At 42.9% G+C, this 18,071-nt stretch overlaps 1 protein-coding gene across 3 annotated transcripts in view; it reads left to right on the top strand.

Annotated features, from left to right (window-relative positions):
* The window catches only part of IL16 (interleukin 16), a 144,702-nt gene that overhangs the window by 37,185 nt on the left and 89,446 nt on the right, over positions 1-18,071 (top strand). For all 3 annotated transcript variants that reach the window (XM_033189206.1, XM_033189205.1, XM_033189207.1), the window contains exon 2: positions 10,357-10,769. In XM_033189206.1, the coding sequence (XP_033045097.1) occupies positions 10,357-10,769 (413 nt within the window). The remainder of the gene's footprint in view (positions 1-10,356; positions 10,770-18,071) is intronic.

The following is an 18,071-nucleotide window of genomic DNA, read 5'->3' as shown; positions in this document are numbered from 1 at the left end:
TCTCACATGTTTTAGCAATTTTGTTAATTTTTCTTAATTCTTTTTTCTTTTCCTTTATCTGATTGAGCTGATTCAAGGAACCAGTCTTAGCGTTCTGAGATTCTTTCCTCAGCTTGATCTATTCTGCTGTTGATATTTCTGATTGTAGTATGAAATTTTTGTAGTGAGTCTTTCAGCTCTACAAGTTCAGTTTGGTTCTTTCTTAAAATGGCTATTTTGTCTTTCAGCTCTTGTATCATTTTACTGGATTTCCTGGATTGACTAAGCTTCAATTTTCTCATGAATCTCAATGAGCTTCCTTGCTATCCAGATTCCGAATTCTATGTCTGTCATTTCAGTCATTTCAGACTGAGCAAAAAACCATTGCTGGGGAACTAGTGGACTCATTTGGAGGTAAGGGACACTGGCTTTTTAATTTGCCAGAGTTGTAACTGGTTCTTTCTCATCTGCAAGGGTTAGTGTTCCTTTAACTGTGGTGTAAATTGATTATACTCAGTTGGCTTTGTTTCTGGATGTTTTCAGAGAGTCGGAGCTCTGTACAGGATCTTTATGTGTGGGTGAATTCTTGTGTTTGGTTTCACAGATGCATATATTGGTAAGATAATTTTTGGTGTTGCAGCTTAGGCTGTGATCCAGTAGATGATGTGGAAGAGTGATGGCCAATAGCTAGGCTAATAGCCAGTCACACTACTCTTTTGTATTTCCTCATGTTGACAGGTGTGCTCTGCAGTCGGGGGTGGAGACAAATGGCCCCTTCACCAGGTCTGCTCATGAGCCTTGGGGGAGACCCTTTTGATCACCAGTTATGTGCCCATGTTTCTTTCATTAGGTGTTCTGGGATGCAGGGCCCCCTCTGGGAAAGTCTGTAACAGGAAGATGTTCTTTACCCTTTCTGGATTGAACCTTATCCGTTGCCACACTCTGAGGGTGGGGGATCCTCCCTCACTCAAGTGCCAACCACAGATCTTGGCTTTGTATTCCTGAGCTGCTGTACTGTAGCCCTGGGGCACCAGGACATCCCATGGCTCTGTCAGAATCCATGGTTGGATTCTGGCTGCACTGGGGATCCTATGTGCTCCAGATCACCAGGAAAGTACTCAGGTGGAGTAATGCACTCAGGCTGGGCTGAGGAGGCTCTGCTGTGCACCTGCTCCTGCAGGGTGGCTAGGCATGAGCCCTGGGAAGGGCTGGCATGTCGGAAGGCTTGCAGAACAGATGTGCATCATTCCCAGGGAAGCCAGCCCTGCTCTCTACGGGCTGGAAGGTCAGCTGGGGCCAGCGCCTTCCAGAGGGGAATAGAGAGTCCTGGGGGATGACCACCTATGACTGCTTTCTGCTGGAGCTGTCCAGTGCACACAAACTCCTCAGCTCCAGGCTGTCTGAAGGCCTGTCTTTGCCTGTTCACTGGGGAGATCCCCCTCCAGCTCCCACATCCTTGTGTGATGCAGGGTCCCCTGTAGCTAGAATCCTAGAGGCTAGTGGCAAGAGTGAGGCATCCTTCAGTTCCCTCACTTACCCCTTTCCCAGGAACTGTTTGGGCCAGGAACTAGCCCTAACAGCATTTGGGTACCCCTCCAGGGTTCCCAACTTCCTCCCTCTTCAGCCTCAGCTTCAGCATTACCTCTACCTACCCTTGGCTTTTTCTCTTTGAAGAGCTGCCCAAATTGTGGTGGCTCACTTGATAGTTTGGTCTCTCTCAGTGGGAGCAACACTTCCTGGCTGCATGTAGTCGGCCATCTTGTTTCCCCCTCCTGCTGTTTTTGAAGAATGCGCACCCTCCATCCAGTTGGGCAGCATCTGTCTGAGCAGCAGCAGCAGTAGCGGCAGGAGAAGGAAGACAGCAATGATGAGGCTGCCTACTGAGGACTTCCTATGAGAAGAACCCAAAGCTGCTCCCATCCCTGGCTGCTGAATTGGTCTACCGTGCCTGGCACCCCAAGCAGCCCTCCTTACAGCCTTGCAGCCGAGCCTCTTCCAGCCCCCCTCCTCTCCACTGCATGCTAAATAGATTTCTTCAAGGTCAGGTATAGTAAATTGTTGGAGTGGGATTGACACCTAGGTCTGCTTAGGCTGTAAAGCTACAACATGTAACCACTACATGATATACTATCATTTCTAAAAGAGAATAAGTCTGAGGAAACTAAATATTCAATTCTTGAAGATAGAAAAAAATAACAAAACAAATAAAAGCAAGAAGGAAAAAAGTAGCTAAAGCAGAAATAAATACGTTGGAAATCAAACCCCAAAAAGCAGATGTTTTCACTGCTTCTAAGAATGAGTCCTTGGAAAGGACTAATAGAACAGATAGCCCTCAGTGAAGGTAAAGCAAGGCAAACAGAAGGGGAGGCCAACAGAAATGCAGGACACTAGTTAGGAGAGCATATGCACAGATTTTAGAAAATATTTAAAATTGTGAGTCTGTGATAGACAGCTCTATACTAACAAACCTGAAAATCTGGATGAAAGAGTACTTTTATGACAATGTAAGTGATCAAAATTAACAGAGGAAATTTTTAAAAAATTAAAATAGACCAACGAAGGAAGTAATGGAAAAAGTTTCAAAGAACTACCTAAAGGGGATGCCAGGACCAAAAAATTTTATGGAAAAAAGATTTCAAGCTTTTAGGACTAGATGTACTTTAAACTATTAAACTATTTCAGAAAGTAAAAGAAATGTCCAGCTTCTCATTGCTCTTTTTATAAAACCTAAGACAACCCAAATGAGATGGCAGACCATTCCTATTTGTGAATATAGATATAAAAGTCCTAAATAAAATGTTAGCAAACTCAATCCAGTTATCTATTAAAAGAGATGTACACTGTGATTTAATGGGACTTTAAACAATAACAAAATATAGGTAGCTCAATTGTAAGAAAGGCACTAGTATATTTCTTCATTTTGACAAATCAAAAGAGGAAAGACACCTGATAGTGCCAAAGAGCTAAAAAAAGTATTTAATAAACAACCACCCATTCTTGATGAAAATGCTTCCAAAATTATCATTGGTAACGTGTATTTCCTTTATATTGGTCAATATTCTACGTACCAGAAAACACTACAGGGATTTCCATTAATGTCTGGAAAGAGAAATGAAAATCCTGTATTGTCATCATGATTTACTAAGGTTCTAGAACCTATAGTCAGTAAAATTAGAAAACAAAATGAAATAAGTGACCCAAATATTTGTAAATGAAGCAAGTTTGTTAATGTTCAGAGGTTACATGATTGAAAATTCAAAATAACCTACTGAATAGTTATTAGAATTAATATGAGATCTGCAAGTTTGCAAGTTATAAAGTAAATATACAAAAGTCACTTATGTATATGTAAAGACTAACCAATTAGAAAATATATTTTACAAATAATTCAATTCAAAATAGAAAAAATGTTCAGGAAAAATGTAATTAATCATATTTACAGCCCAAATGAAGAGTATAAAATGTTATTGAAGTCTGAAAAGAAAAATTGAAGGAATATGAAAACAAAACAACAATTAAAAAAAAAAAGTCCCTGGATGGGAAGACTTTCTCGCCTAATTTATCTATAAATGCAAAGCAATTCCAATCAAAATTTCCACCAGACATTTTAGAACCTGATAAAATTATTTCACAATTACTAGCTGACAAAAAATTAGGCATAAATTTCTATTTTGTTCCTGCAAATAGAAAGTCTATATTTTTCTCATCATAATTGTGACATGATTGCTGTAAAAAGAAATCAAGTGTAGGAGATTACACAGAAAGGAAAGACTCCTTGTAAATATCATCCCCTAGCATCTTGCTGTACCCTCCCAAAAAGTTATTAATAGTTTGATTTTATTGATGCAAGTAAGTTATTTGTAAATACAACTCAACTCCAGCTATTTTGTGGTTTTTCAGCCTTACAATATATTGCAGACCTATTTCCAAATCTATATATGTATCTATTTTATTCTTGTGATTGGCTGCATGGTATTTCATCATACAAATGTATCATAATATATTTAACAAAATCTCCCATTCATATACATTTAGAATTTTTTTCTCCTCTTTTACTGTTTTCTGAGTAGCATTTTTTTTTTTTTATAGTCCATGCTATGTGCAAGACAATAAGCTAAGTATCTCTCAGAATTATTTTCTTTAGCCTTCATGGTTGTTAGCATTGTTATCTCCAAGCCATAAAGGTGTTAAATACTTTGCTTAAGTTGTCCAGATACTAAGCAACAGATCTGGCATACAGGGCAAGGTCAATTTCAGAGCCTAAGCCTTTAAGCAGTATGTTTATAATTCTGCTTGTCCATCCTCCCAATTATTAACAATTACTAATTAACAACACTGTAGCTTTGTGCAGTTGACCTCTCATTTCATTCTACAATGACATTGACTGAGTGCATCCTAAGTGTGAAGTCCTGCTCTGGGCACAGGGATTCCCTGAGGAATGAGCTTTAGCCAGTCTCTCAAGAACAATGATGGGTGGATATGCCCTTATTTATCTGGGTGGAAACGCCTTTATTTATCTAGCTCCTTCTTGAGATTAAGTATATAGCAGGCCTTTACCATATTGGAGGTAATATATACTGAGTGGGAAATCCCTTTTCTGACTTATCCTGTGCCCTAGGGGCCTGGATCTTGTTGAGGCCATCCTGATGCCCCACTCATGCCTGTGCACTGATGGTTAGGTTCTCCTTCCAGGATGCTGAAAGTGCAGTGGTCCCTGTGAGGGGCTTCTCCAGGGTCTCAAGGACTTTTCTGAGGAGCAGCATTGAAAATCTTCCCTGATGACTCTTGACTTGTCTTCTACTCTGAGGTTAACCCACTGTGGCTCCTTGTCACTCTGATGTTGGTTGGTTACCTGTAGTCCATCATTCTGTTGTCCTAGTTGAGATGGTCTCCTTGAGAACACTTCATATGTCCTGGAAAAGTCTGTTGGAAAGGGCCTCTGAAACACTCGTCTGCCAATCATTCACTGAACATGCCGAATGCCCCTTCTTTGTGTCAACCCCCATCTAAGCTTTGGGGACCAAAAATTAATGAGACTATATCTATCTCTCCTCTCCAGGAGGTAACAGTATAGAGGAAGAAAGACGACAGATATGAAACTAACTTCAACACAACTTGCTTAAATTACCAGTTGGGAAACTGAGGCCCAGAGACACTGTCTTCCTAGTCCTGTATACAGTGTATAGAGACATACACAGAACTACTCCCAGCTACAGATCCAATGGAATCCTGTTAAACATACTCCTTTTTGTTTTTGAGACAGGGTCTCATTGTTGCCCAGGCTGGAGTGCAGTGCTGTGATTTCGGCTCACTGCAACCTCCACCTCCCAGGCTCAAGCAATCTCTCCATCTCAGCCTCCTGAGTAGCTGGGACCACAAGCACATGCTGCCACGCTGGCTAATTTTTTTTTTTTTTTTGTATTTTTGGTAGAGATGGGGTTTCACCAGGTTGCTCAGGCTGCCCTTGAACTCCTGAGCTCAAGCAAATCACCCGCCTCAGCATCCCAAAGTGTTGGGATTACAGGCGTGAGCCACTGTACCCCACCTAAGATATTCTTTTAGAAAGAGAAAGAACAATACATTTCTTCATTCCTTATCATTGAGTTATTCTTTAATTGACAAAGACAAAAATTATCCCCTGGGCTAGAGTGACCAAACTTTAAAAATTGCCTTTGATATAGGACACTGTTGAAGAATTCTGCAATTTGAAACACATTTTACCAGCTAGTTCTCCTTTCTCCGTATAGTTATTTACCCTCCCAAAGATCTCCAGTGAGTTAAATGTATTTTATCCAGATGGAAATACTGTGGCCTTTTCTCTGGTGGGTTAGCTTTGCCTAGCACAAAAACAGGCACTTGACAGTTTCTCAACAAGTGCTTGCTGAATGAAATAAAATAAAATGAAATAAAATTTAAAAACCCAAAAAGGAAGGAAGGAAGGAAGGAGGAGGAAGGGAGGGACAGACTAACTGATCCTGCTTCACAGCACATATTCTGCAATTTTTTGAACTTCTTTAAAGGGGAGGAACTATCCATTTATTTTCAATTCAGCTCTATACTTTTGGCTCTGCATTTTCTAAATAAATGACAGCTCTGCCATAGTAAAAACATATACTGATAACTATGATGATGAGTCAGTCCTGTCCCACTTTTTTTGGCACAGTGTCCTTACCCTTATAAGATGTGATGGGGAGACCCCTTCCAGATCTAGTATTCTGTGGATGATAGAACTAAAGAGCAAATACACTAGCCCAGTTGGGGAGACATGGAGAAGCCTTCAGGGAGTTGGAGAGCAGTTTTCTAGGGAGTTGCAGAACTTCTCAGTTTTTTCCGCTGGGAAGTAAAAGCAACTGATCACATTAGCTTAGCCATGTTAGAAACCTTCGTTGTGCATCCTCTCCCGCCGCCCCGGAATGCTCTGGAGAAGACCCACAAGGCTGTCTTGTGGAGGGTCCACCAGAGGCAGAGAAAATCTGGCAAGAGTTTGACAAGTTGTCATAGAGCCTGGGGAAAAATAGGGAAAGCTCATTAGTTCCAATCTTTTGAAGGCAGCTGGACTGGAAGAATGGCACAGGCTTGCCCCCAAGCTCTGCTGACATTTGGTTCCTTTCGGGAGCAATAGCTGGTTCCAATGTCCTGAGCTCAATTACTGAAGCTAAGATGAACCATGTGACCACAGCACTGTGTTTTCAATTATTCTCTCTCCCTTCCTGTCTCTCAATGCCAGGCCTGGAGGGAAGGCAATCTCCCACAGAAGTCCAATTCTGGCTTCTCCACTACAGCTCTTTTGCAATTGTTCTCTTCTTCCTTAAAAAAAAAATTTCCATAATGACAAGGCTCATTTTGAAAACTGCCTTCACTCTTAACCAAAGGATTAATTCCTTGCCCCCTGGTTCATTGCCATCTCCCATCCCATGGGCCCTGCCATCCCACATGAGAGCCTAGGTTATGAAAGTGGTGATTCTCTTCAGAATAGCTTATTTTTTCAAAGCTGTCGGTACTCATCAGACACTCCTGCAAATGGTACATTGGGATTAGCACAGTTTCCACCAAGGAATTTGATCCCTCTGTTCTCTTAAATGCTACATGCAGCCAACTATTCCACCACTGAGTGAAGCACACAACCTTACACCTAGCCCCAAAGGTCCCCCAATTTTTTTTTGTCCTGGAATATGCCTAGTGAGTGACCTCGCTATTGCTGGGACAGTTATTGCACATTGAAAGAGGAGGTGGAAGAGAAAGGGAATTGGGTTTGCATTTCAAGAACCCGTGCAGACTGTGGCAATTCTTGGTGGAACAAGAATGCAAGAGGCTGTTATACGAGAGCCTGGCACTGGGGCATGGAGGGGGTAGAGTTGAGGCCTTGACTGGCCATGACTGGCTTCTCTCCTAGGCTTGGGGTGGGATAGGAGAGTTTTAAAAACCCTCTTGGCCCTTGGATGTCACTGTTTTCCGTGTTTTATGCCAGCAATGGCAGAGAGAAGAGCTACTATTCCAGGAGGCTTTTTAAAAAAAAAGCAAAAAGAAGAGTCTATTTGTTTGCATAACTGCCTAGGTTGATGTGGTTTCAGACATGGCTGGATCTGGATGCTCATGTCTGAACTCAGTCCCTCTCAGATTTTCTCTCTGTCCTCCTTCCTTTATCTCTGTCTCTCTCCCCACCTCTGTGAGTTCTGTGCCTTCTGTGTTGGCTTCACTCATAGGCAGCCCCTCTACATGGTGGACCTCAGCATCCCCATGTTTATATCTTTCCTGTTTAGCACCAGCAAAGTCCAGAAGGATTTTAACACAGCAATGATTATCTTACAGATTTCCAAATGCCTAATGGACCAGTGTTAGCTGTGACCAACACACACACACAGACACACACGCACATACACACACACATCTTTCCCCATGAAACCCTGGTGAACTATGGGAACTCCTAAGGAACTGACCAAAATGGAAAGAAGTTTGGATATATTAATATTTATAGCGACATTGGTGTGGAGAGTCACTAGTTTTGGGAACTGGAATTGGCAGGATGCAGAGAAACTCTTGGGTTGGGGATGGGGGCAGAGGAACATTCACAATCTGCATTTGGAAGATGACATCTGGAACTAAAGGCAATAATGAGGTAAAAGAGAAAACTACTCTAAAAGCTTGAAACCTATGTCTTCTTCTGCCAGTGGATCTGAGCATTGATATACTGGTTAACAAATTCTCTAAAATGCAGCAAGTTTTTTAACCAAGCAGACTGTGACCTCTGGACTTCAGTTCATGGCTGTGGGGTTTGTAAAAGGCAGACCTGATACAACCGTTTCAGTGGCTGTAGGGAAAGGAAGCAGTCTCTGGGCTGAGGCTTGAAGAGGAGGTAAGTATGAGGGGAGGAAGTACAAAGTGCAGAACATTTGCTCAAGAAGACATGAAGGGGATAAAGGAAAAGCAAGTGACAAGAGGAGGACATGGAGTTAATATGTAGTGTTTGAAAGACAGAAAAGGTTTGAGTGTGTTTATGTGCTGAGGATAAAGATCCAGCACAGAGGAAGTGATTGAGGCTAAAGGTGAGAAAGGCAATAATCAATGAGAAGGTAGAGCCAGGGTAAAGCATGCAGGCTTCAGGGCCAGATTTCCTGGTTTGATTCCTGCTTTTACTGAGTCCTAGCTGTGTGATCTTGAGAAAGTCACCTAACCTCCCTGTGCCTTAGTATCTCTTCTGTAAAATGAGGATATTGATGGAGCCTACCATAGAGTTTATGAGAACTAAATAGTAAAGCAATGAGAACAATACCTGGCACACCATAGTGAAGTTTTCAAACAGACATTGTTGGAAATGTGTTATCAAGCTGATTAGTGAAACAGTACTACTGTTGACCAGAGCTGGCGGCCCAGTTGCTGGCCCAATCTGTTCAGGAGTGAGAGTGTCTCTTTCAAGGCTTAGAGACCCATAGTCAGGCATGAACTCTGCAGAGGCTTGGATTTGTCTGTGGTTGGGGTTTTACTATCATTTGAGATGGAAGGACATACAGTATAAAACTTAGGCATGTTGACAAGAGGGTGCTTAATAAAATGGATCAACACTGAAATAATTTACACTAAAGCATCAAGCACAGTGCTTGATATATTGTAGACTTTCAATCAATCATTCATTCACTTTTGTTTGTTGCTATTGATTGCTGAGATGGTTGGTGAATAAATTGATAAAATCAAAGAGCTAATACAGAAAACAATAAATGTGTGCAATTTGAGTGTTGAAAAACAGTTTACTGTTAGGCGGCAATTCTCTTTTCGGAGGATATGTGAAAGGGTTTTGATGTAATGAAATGTTATTAGGTCTCTGCTATTCCTTATTCAATACTGGATGTGCGTAAACAGCAGTACCAATGGGCCAAGAGCATCCCACAATTTGTTGTTCTGGCCACAGCCTCTCTTTTGTGGCTTGGGCCTGAGTCAGAACTTTTTAGGATACAGCATCAGGGCCTCTTTCACCACCTGCTTCATGGAAACTGAATCCATGGGAGGCTCCTCTTGGCAAAGCTGAGCCGGGCTCTTGGCCTGACTGGAAAGCCCATCTTTGGTCTGTCTGGCTGTGAGAGTTTGACCCAGTGGGGGTAGGTGATGAAGCAGGAGCCCCTGGGCTTGACTGTGACTCTGGCCAAGTGTTTGACTTTAGGCCTGGAGAAAGGCACTCATGTTTGCTGGGAACCTGTTATGTGCTCATCCCTTTGGCAGGCATTTGCCAAGTGTCACCTTTTATGCTCGCATCAACTCTGGCAGGTCAGTGTTAGGTAAGACTTCCAACCTTCTTAGCCTTGGGTTCTTCATCTGTCAATGGAGGACATAAGACATCAGTGGTCTTCAGACTCACCTCCATGGATTCTGGGGTTTCTTTGGAGATGCCATGGGAGTTACCAAGCGTGGAGTTACCAAGGGGACTAGGGAAGTGGAACTTAGTTTTCAGTTTTCCCATCTTTGGTCTGCTCTATAGCCTGGAGTTCACTGCACACTTTTGTTTAAAGAATGGCTTCCAAGTGTAAAAACTTCACAAAGCACTGGCCTCTATGATCCCTGAACTGTCTCCTGTGACTGATTACTAGCTCTTCTGCTAGTGCCTTGTGTTGGTACTTCCCCTCTCTGTACCTCAGTTCCCCCATCTGTAGAATGAGAAGTTCTGGGGCTAGGTCTCCATGATACTTGGAGTGGAGTAGGTGTTACTGCTTGGGTTAACTGAGCCCCATTTGGCTGGCACACTGGAAGGGCCAGTGATCTTAAAGGATGATCTGCCCATCTGTCCTGCTTCATGGGCACCAAGAACCTGTGGCTCAGATCCAGGACTCGTGCAGCTCCACTTGTCAGCAGCAAGTCACATTGCTTCTTCCCATTTCCTCTTTCCTCTAGGGACTCATGAAGTGGCAGCTAAGCCCTGTCCAGTGGCCACCCGTCAACCAAGGGCCAGAGACCAGGAAAGGAAGAAAGGCAGCTTCACTTCCTCTTTGAGGATGGAGTCACACAGCCGCACTGGAAAGAACAGAAAATCTGCAAAATTTCGATCCATCTCCAGGTCCCTGATGCTCTGTAATGCTAAGACCAGTGACGATGGCTCTAGCCCTGATGAGAAATATCCTGATTCCTCTGAGATTTCCTTGGCTCAGGGCAAGGAGGGAATTTTCCACTCATCTGTGCAGCTGGCAGACACATCGGAGGCTGGGCCCAGCAGCATTCCTGATCTAGCACTGGCATCTAAGGCTGCTCAACTCCAAGTAGCTGGGAATGATCGAGGCAAGACCTGTAGGAGGATATTCTTCATGAAGGTATGCCCAGGCTTTGCAGGCCTGAAAGAGCCTGCAGTTGGTTTCTGGTGCTGTGAATTAAAGTCTTTGAATCCATTTATTCAAAAATCAGGAAGCTGCAGAGTTGTAATTCTGAAAGCGAGCAAGGAACAAATTGAGGTAGGGCCCACTGGAACTATAACAATGAGCATGGGAGTGAATCAGGCTCAGTTAACACTCTTGCTTGAGAGGTTCAGGGAAGCACTATTTCACTCCAAGGTAAACTGAGCTTAGATCCCTGATGGAAAATGCCAGATGCGGTAGTCAATACACTGGGAAGCTCTCATCTCTAGACAGGTACTATAGAACATAGCATACGCAGGTCAAATCACATCTTTCTTGTAGACTTGTAGAAACAGACTTATAGGGCCTGGGCAGATGAGGAGGCCTTATGGCAAGCAAGGTAAGGGGTGCCAGATGAGTGAGTTTCTTCCCTGAATGCTGACTGTGAACATTTTCCAGGTGCCCTCTCCCATTTTCAACATAGGTATAGATGCTGAAGGTGGCAAGTATAGCCATCAATAAGGGAGTGGGAAATAAGCAGTGTTTAGGGACCTGCCAGAATTTAGAATGTTTTCCTTTCTGTTATATCATATTTCAATTTTTGTCATCATAATGAGATGGAGATTGCAGAATAGCAGAAATCTAGACTGATTAAAAGATTTTGCTGTCAAACTATTCCCTATCAAGTGCTGTGCCTTCTGTGAAAGGTGAGATTTCTCAAGGGTCCAAATGGCCCTGAACCATGGGGTCAGTGCTGCCAACTCAGTGATGAGCCAACGTAGAGACATTTCTCCTATAGCCTACTGCCAGGCTATGAATATAAATAGGGAAGGCATTCTAGTACCTTTGAAAGGGGTCTGTCACCTTTGTACAGATTGCCTTCTTCAGGAGGGAAATCACTATTTAATATACATAATGAACAACATTTCTGTTAAGGGCCTTAAGGATTGCACAGCATCCTTAAGGGCCTCACCCAGCCCAGTCTGCTCTATAACCCATGATATGACTTCTATTAGTATGTCCTACACTCTCTTAATAGGGTAGAAGGAGAAGCCAGCAGCCCAGTGGGTTTGGGGGAGGCTCGCCAGGCTCCCAGGCTGCCATTAATGATGTGAAAAAATCCAGTCCACCAACTGAGAGTCAAATTTATTAGTGACATTATGAATGTATCTAGATTAGCCCTTACCTAAATGAAATTCAAAAATTATTTCAAGACCTCAGCAGAATTCTAGAATGGATTATTCACATGCTTCCATTTAATATCATAGGTATTTTCTGGGCACCTATTATCTGCAAGGCACGGTGGGGGTCCAGTCTCTGCCCTGAAATAACTTACTTAAAATAGAGTAAAAAATACATTACAAGATGGGTATAGGAGGGCTGTGGGAGGCTCAAAGGAAAAAGGGAGCACATCTCTGGGGGTGCTGTCATTCCTTCCTTCATTCAGTAAATACTTAAGCCAGGCACAGGAGTGAGCAAAACAGACTCAGTCCTTGCCCTGTTGCAACTTTTATTCTGATTTGGGGATACAGATAATAACAACTTGATATATAATATTATATTAAATAGTGAAGGACTATGAAGAAATATTAGGCAGGAAAAGGGGATAGAGAGTGATAAGGAGGGGTTACTGCTTTATTTTTTGAAAAGGGAACCACAAAGCCTTCCCTAAAGATGTGACATTTTGGCAAGGACCTGAATAAAGTGGAGGGGTGTATCACATGACCACCTGGGGAAGGGCATTCCAGGCAGTGGGAAGAGCATGTGCAAAGACAGGAAGCAAGAGTGTGCTTGGGAGCACCAAGGAGACCAGTATGCCTGGGGTAAAGAGGAAAGAGGAGGATGGTAGAAGACCAAGTTGAGGTGGCAGCCAGGGACCAGAACAAGGGCTGTGGCAAGGACTTGGAATTTTATGCTACGAAGGATGGGAAGCCATTGGAGGATTTTGAGTAGGAAAGCGACATGCTCAGATTGGTGCTTTAAAAGGAGCACTCTGACTACTGAGTGCAGAATGGAGTGAAACCAGTTGGGGGACGGCAGCAATAACCCAGGCCAGAAATGATGTGTCTTGGACTGAGGTGGTGTGGGTAGAGGCACTGAGAATGGCCAAGGTAGGGATTTGTTGGTGCAAGGATGTAGCATGTGAGAGAATGAGAGAAGTAAACTTCAACTGCAAGTTTCAGCCTGAGCACCTGGGGGTAGAAGTTTCAGCTTGAGCACCTGGGGGTAGTGGTGGAAGGAGATGCCCTGTCCCAACCTGCAAAACAGGAGGGGCTGGAAAAATGGTCAGGAAAATGATGAGTTGTGCTCTTAAGGGTGCGCAATTATATTAAGCAGGGGTGGGTGGGAGAGAATTCTAGGTGAAGGGACATGCGTCTGCAAAGACAGGAGAGGAGAGGTCTGAGTGCTTATGCTGGGGCCTCCGGGCACAGGTGAGCACGTCTGTCACTCTGTCCTTGTACCTATTCCACGGCAGGAGACCGGATACTTGGGAATGGCTAGATGACACGGGGAAGCAGTGGGCATGGGGAGGGACCTGGGCAGGGGAAGGAACAAACTTCACCTTTTCATCCACATGTGCACCACTTTGTTTTTTTTTTTTTTGAGACGGAGTCTTACTCTGTCACCCAGGCTGGAGTGCAGTGGCACGATCTCAGCTCACTGCAACCTCTGCCTCCTGGATTCAAGCGATTCTCCTGCCTCAGCCTCCAGAGTAGCTGGGACTACAGGAGCCTGCCACTATGCCCAGCTAATTTTTAAAATATTTTTAGTAGAGTTGGGGTTTCACCATGTTGGCTGAGCTGGTTTCAAACTCCTGACCTCAAGTGATCTGCCCGCCTTGGTCTCCCAAAGTGCTTGGATTACTGGTGTAAGCCACCACACCCGGTCCGTATTTTGGTTTTTAAAATGTTTTCACAACTCTTATCTCATTGTCTTCCTTTCCCCCAAACCTTGGCAGGAAGGTAGTATGATATGTTAATGATGCATATTATCAAATATACATATACTAATACAATAATAGCAGTAGTGCTATTTCTGAAGGGCAATATGGCACAGGGGTTAGGGGTGTGGGCTCATTAATCTGACTGCCTAGGTTGTTTCTCAGTGACTAGCTGTGTAATCCTAGGCAATCTGCTTTACTTCTCTGTGCCTCAGTTTTCTCACCTGTTAAATGGAGAATGTTAAAAATAGTATATATCGCATATGAATTTTATAAGGATAATATTATAGGCACTTACATGAGAAAATTCACCTAAAACAGAACAGTGCACATAGTAATTGCTTGATAGATATTATGATGATTATTATTTCTATTTTAGCATGAGGGCACTAATTCTGAGGAATTAAGCACTTAATGAATTCAATCACATTTATGGAGTCCCTTCAATATGCTAGACAGTGTGCAAGAGTTATAGTTGATGGTGCTCAGAGGATAATGATGGAGACAGGGACAAACCAGATCATTCTTATCTTTGATGTGGCCAAAGTGCAGGCACAGACATGTCAGGGAAATCATGGGTACACTGGAGAGGGCAGACAGTGTGGGGAGGGGCATCCTGGGGGAGGTGGCTGTTGAAAGCAGGGTATTCCAGGAAACCAGTCTGGATGGTGGTAAGAGGTGGGAGTGGGCAGAGGGATATGGGCTCGCAGCAGCTCGCAGGAGCTCACAGGGGCTTGGAAGAATTTGCTGGGGGTGGCGGAAGAGGTGATGAGCACGGTGAAGTCAAGTTTGAGGCAGGGATGAACTGGGACAACAGAGAGGGGCATTGTCCAATTCAGAACCTGAGATCTCTTGTTCTTTTTTTTAAGGAGTACAAGTGATCCTTAAAGATCCAAGAGTGAATTCTAAGCAAGGGAGGGTTTCATTTGTCTAAGCAAGTCCTGCAATCAAAGGTGCCAGGTCAGCAAGGTCAAAGGCGAGAGCAGGTCCTCATATCCTTTCTGGAGAAGCTCAGAGTACTCAATAGCCCACTCACTTCTCCCTTCTCACAGGAACACTTTAGTCCATGCCCTGGCTGCCTCCCTCCCTGCCTCCCCTTGCCAGAGTGGCCCTGCACCCAGACGTGACTCAGTTGGCCCAGATGAACTCTGCAGGCTCCAGCAATGCCATGGTTACACTGATTTCAAAACAACATCTGGAATGAGGCCCTGTGACGTTAGCCTCTCCTCTGGAAACGCCTAATATAAAAATTAAAGAAGAGGAAGTTATATAAACAGCCAACTTTTTTTTTTTTTAAAGCCTTATTGGATGGGTTATATTTGGCCCAGACAAGACTGGGTAAATTAATGCCCCAGGATGTGCCAAAGTGGGGCATGGGCATGAAGAATTCGAACTAATTACGCATTTGAATCTATGTTGTGCATTAAAGTACTGATTAGGGCTGTTTGCTCTGGGGGAGGTTCTAGACCCCACAAGATGAATTCAAATGGAAGAATGTCAAAAGGCAGCCTTCCTAAGTTAACGAACAAAAACAAATACAATTTATCCGACTTAGAACTTTGAAAGAAGGAATGCAGGGACTCACTGGCTACTCCAGCCCCTGTCTGTTTTCAAACAGGAAGAGTATTTTTAAATGCCCTTTAAGTAGGATGTTAAGGCCAAATGGAAGGCAGCTCAGTTAGAGGGAATGAAAGCTCAAGCTCTCCCTCTTCTCTTTCCTCTCTTCCTTCTCCTTGCTTCTTTCTTTCTTTCTCTTTCTTCAGACATTGGCAGGCACCTAGTATGTGCTATCCTCTGGAGGTAAAGAAATAGATTTGATATTATACACTCAGGAAACTTGCAGTCTAGAGAAGGGGGCAGGTGTAAGCATAGTTAATCCTGTCCCTTATGTCTTCCTCAACCTGAATGGCATTCCTTGCTCAGTTTTCTTAAGGAAAGGTCTCATCCAGAGAATGAGTAATGGAAGAATTATATCCTACAAAGAGACTTCTAGGTTACCTCTCATTTCCCTAGAACATTCCACAATAATAGGATTTACACCCGTCATTATGGAGCTTCCCTAGAAGGCGTGGGTCCAGCTAAGACTTCTGTGAAATCTAAGCAATCTTAGAAACGAGCAAATGAGCTCTGGTCAAGCTATCTCCTGTCCACTCCTCCAGGAGGCTCAGTATACATGGGTGGTGGACAAAGGTAGGATTCCCTGGAGAGTTAAAGGGCATCAGACCATGGGGAGTGCGGGTGAAGATGGAGGTAAAAATGCAGAGGGAGACAGTGGAGGAAGAGGAGAGGAAGCTGGAGGTAGGAGTGAGAGGGATCACTCCTACATCTCAGAAGTCAAACCTGGCCCCAGATTCACAAATAAATCATTTTCTGGCTGGGCACAGTGGCTCCTGCCTGTAATCCCAGAATTTTGGGAGGCTGAGGTAGGTGGATCCCTTGACCTAAGGAGGTTTTGAGACCAGCCTGGGCAACATAACAATATAACATAATATAACAATAACATAGCAACATAACATAACAATACCTTGTCTCAGAAAAAAGGAAGGCAAGCAGGTAGGCAGGAAGGGAGAGGAGAGGAGGGGAGGGGAGGGGAGGGGAGGGGAGGGAAAGGAGGAGAGATCTACCCCAACATTGGTCTCTCTCTCTCTCTCTCTCTCTCTCTCTCTCTCTCTCTCTCTGTCTCTTAAAACAGAGTCTTGCTTTATCACCCAGGCTGGGATGCAATGGCATGAACATGGGCTCACCACAACCTCAACCTCCCAGGATCAAGTGATCTTCCGTTTCAGCCTCCTGAGTACTTGGGACAACAGGCACAAGCCACCATGTCTGGCTAATATTTGTATTTTTTGTAGAGGTGGGGTTTCACCATATTGCGCAGGCTGGTCTCAAACTTCTGCGCTCAAGCAATCCACTCACCTTGGCCTCCCACAGTGCTGGAATTGCAAGAGTGAGTCACCCTGCTCAGCCTACCCCAAGGTCATAAAGATATTTTTTCATGTTTTTTCTAGAAGCTTCATTGTTTTATCTTTCACATTTGGATCTTTAATTCACATTAAGTAAATTTTTGTATATGTTGTGAGTTAGCTGCTAACTTTTCTCCTACATGAATATCCAAAGAAGTCAACACCATTTTTTGGAAATCCTGTCCTCACCCCACTGCATAGCAGTGTCATCTCTTTTATAAGTCAAGGCTCACATATGTATAGGTCTATTTATGGTTTCTCTATTCTGATCTATTAGTCTTTTATTTTTCCTATTTTTGCACAGTTCAATTTACTGAAGCTTTCTAATAAGCTTTATGATATTTGGTAAGTCCTCCACATTTGTTCTTAAAACTAGACTTGGTTTTTCTGTTGGAATTATTGGAATTGCATTGGCTTTACAGATCAATCTGAAGAAGACTGACATCTTTACAATACTTAATATTCCAATCCCTTTACATGATATATTTCTGCAAAGTTTGACTGGATATTTGTTGTTGCTGTTGTTGTTTATTTTTCAGCATACCCAATCATTACCTACCATTTTTAAATAAGCAGAACTCTATTTCTCCCCTTCCAATTTTTGTACTTTTTTCCCCTTTATTTTACAGGTTAGGGCCTACAGTGCAATATTGAATAGAAGTGGTGATAACAGGCATCCTTGTCTCATTCCTAATCTCAAGGGAAAAGTTTCATTATCATTATGTCAGTACGTATGATGTTTGCTGTAGTATTTTTGTAGCTACCCTTCATTGGATTAAGGAAGTTTCCTCTGTTCACAATTGGCAGAGGTTTTATTTTGCCCCCTACCCCCACCCCTAAAATGAATTGTTGAATTTTGTGAAACGATTTTTTTCTGCATTTGTTGAGATGCTCATATGGAGTTTTATACTTTACTTGTTAATGGAGTGAATTGCACCAATTGACTTTTTTGAATGTTGAAACAACTTTGCTGGAATAAACTCAATTTAGCTATGATGTATTGTCCTTTTAATATAACTCTGGATTTGATATGCTAATATTTTGTTAGTAATTGTTACCACTTGTGTTTATGAGAGAGATAACCTAAAAATTTCCTTTCTGGTAATGTTTTGGTCTGATTTTCAAACTATGGGTATTTTTACCTCATGAAACGAGTTAGGAAATACTTTCTCTTTTCCATTTTCTGGAATACTTTGACTTACATTGGTGCTATAGATTTTTAAAATGGTTGAAGAATTCACCTACGAGCCATCTGGGACTAGAGATTTCTTTTTGGAAAGATTTTAAATTATCATTGTATTTATTTAGTAGAAATAGGACTATATAAATTTGCAACTTCTTTGGATATCAGTTTTGGTAAGATGCATTTTTCTTCTG

This window comes from Trachypithecus francoisi, unplaced genomic scaffold (assembly GCF_009764315.1).
Source record: "Trachypithecus francoisi isolate TF-2019V2 unplaced genomic scaffold, Tfra_2.0 Lachesis_group3, whole genome shotgun sequence".
In the NCBI taxonomy this organism is placed as follows: Eukaryota; Metazoa; Chordata; class Mammalia; order Primates; family Cercopithecidae; genus Trachypithecus; species Trachypithecus francoisi.
Note: the sequence above shows the minus strand (reverse complement) of the source record. Positions and strands in the feature narration are given on the sequence as shown.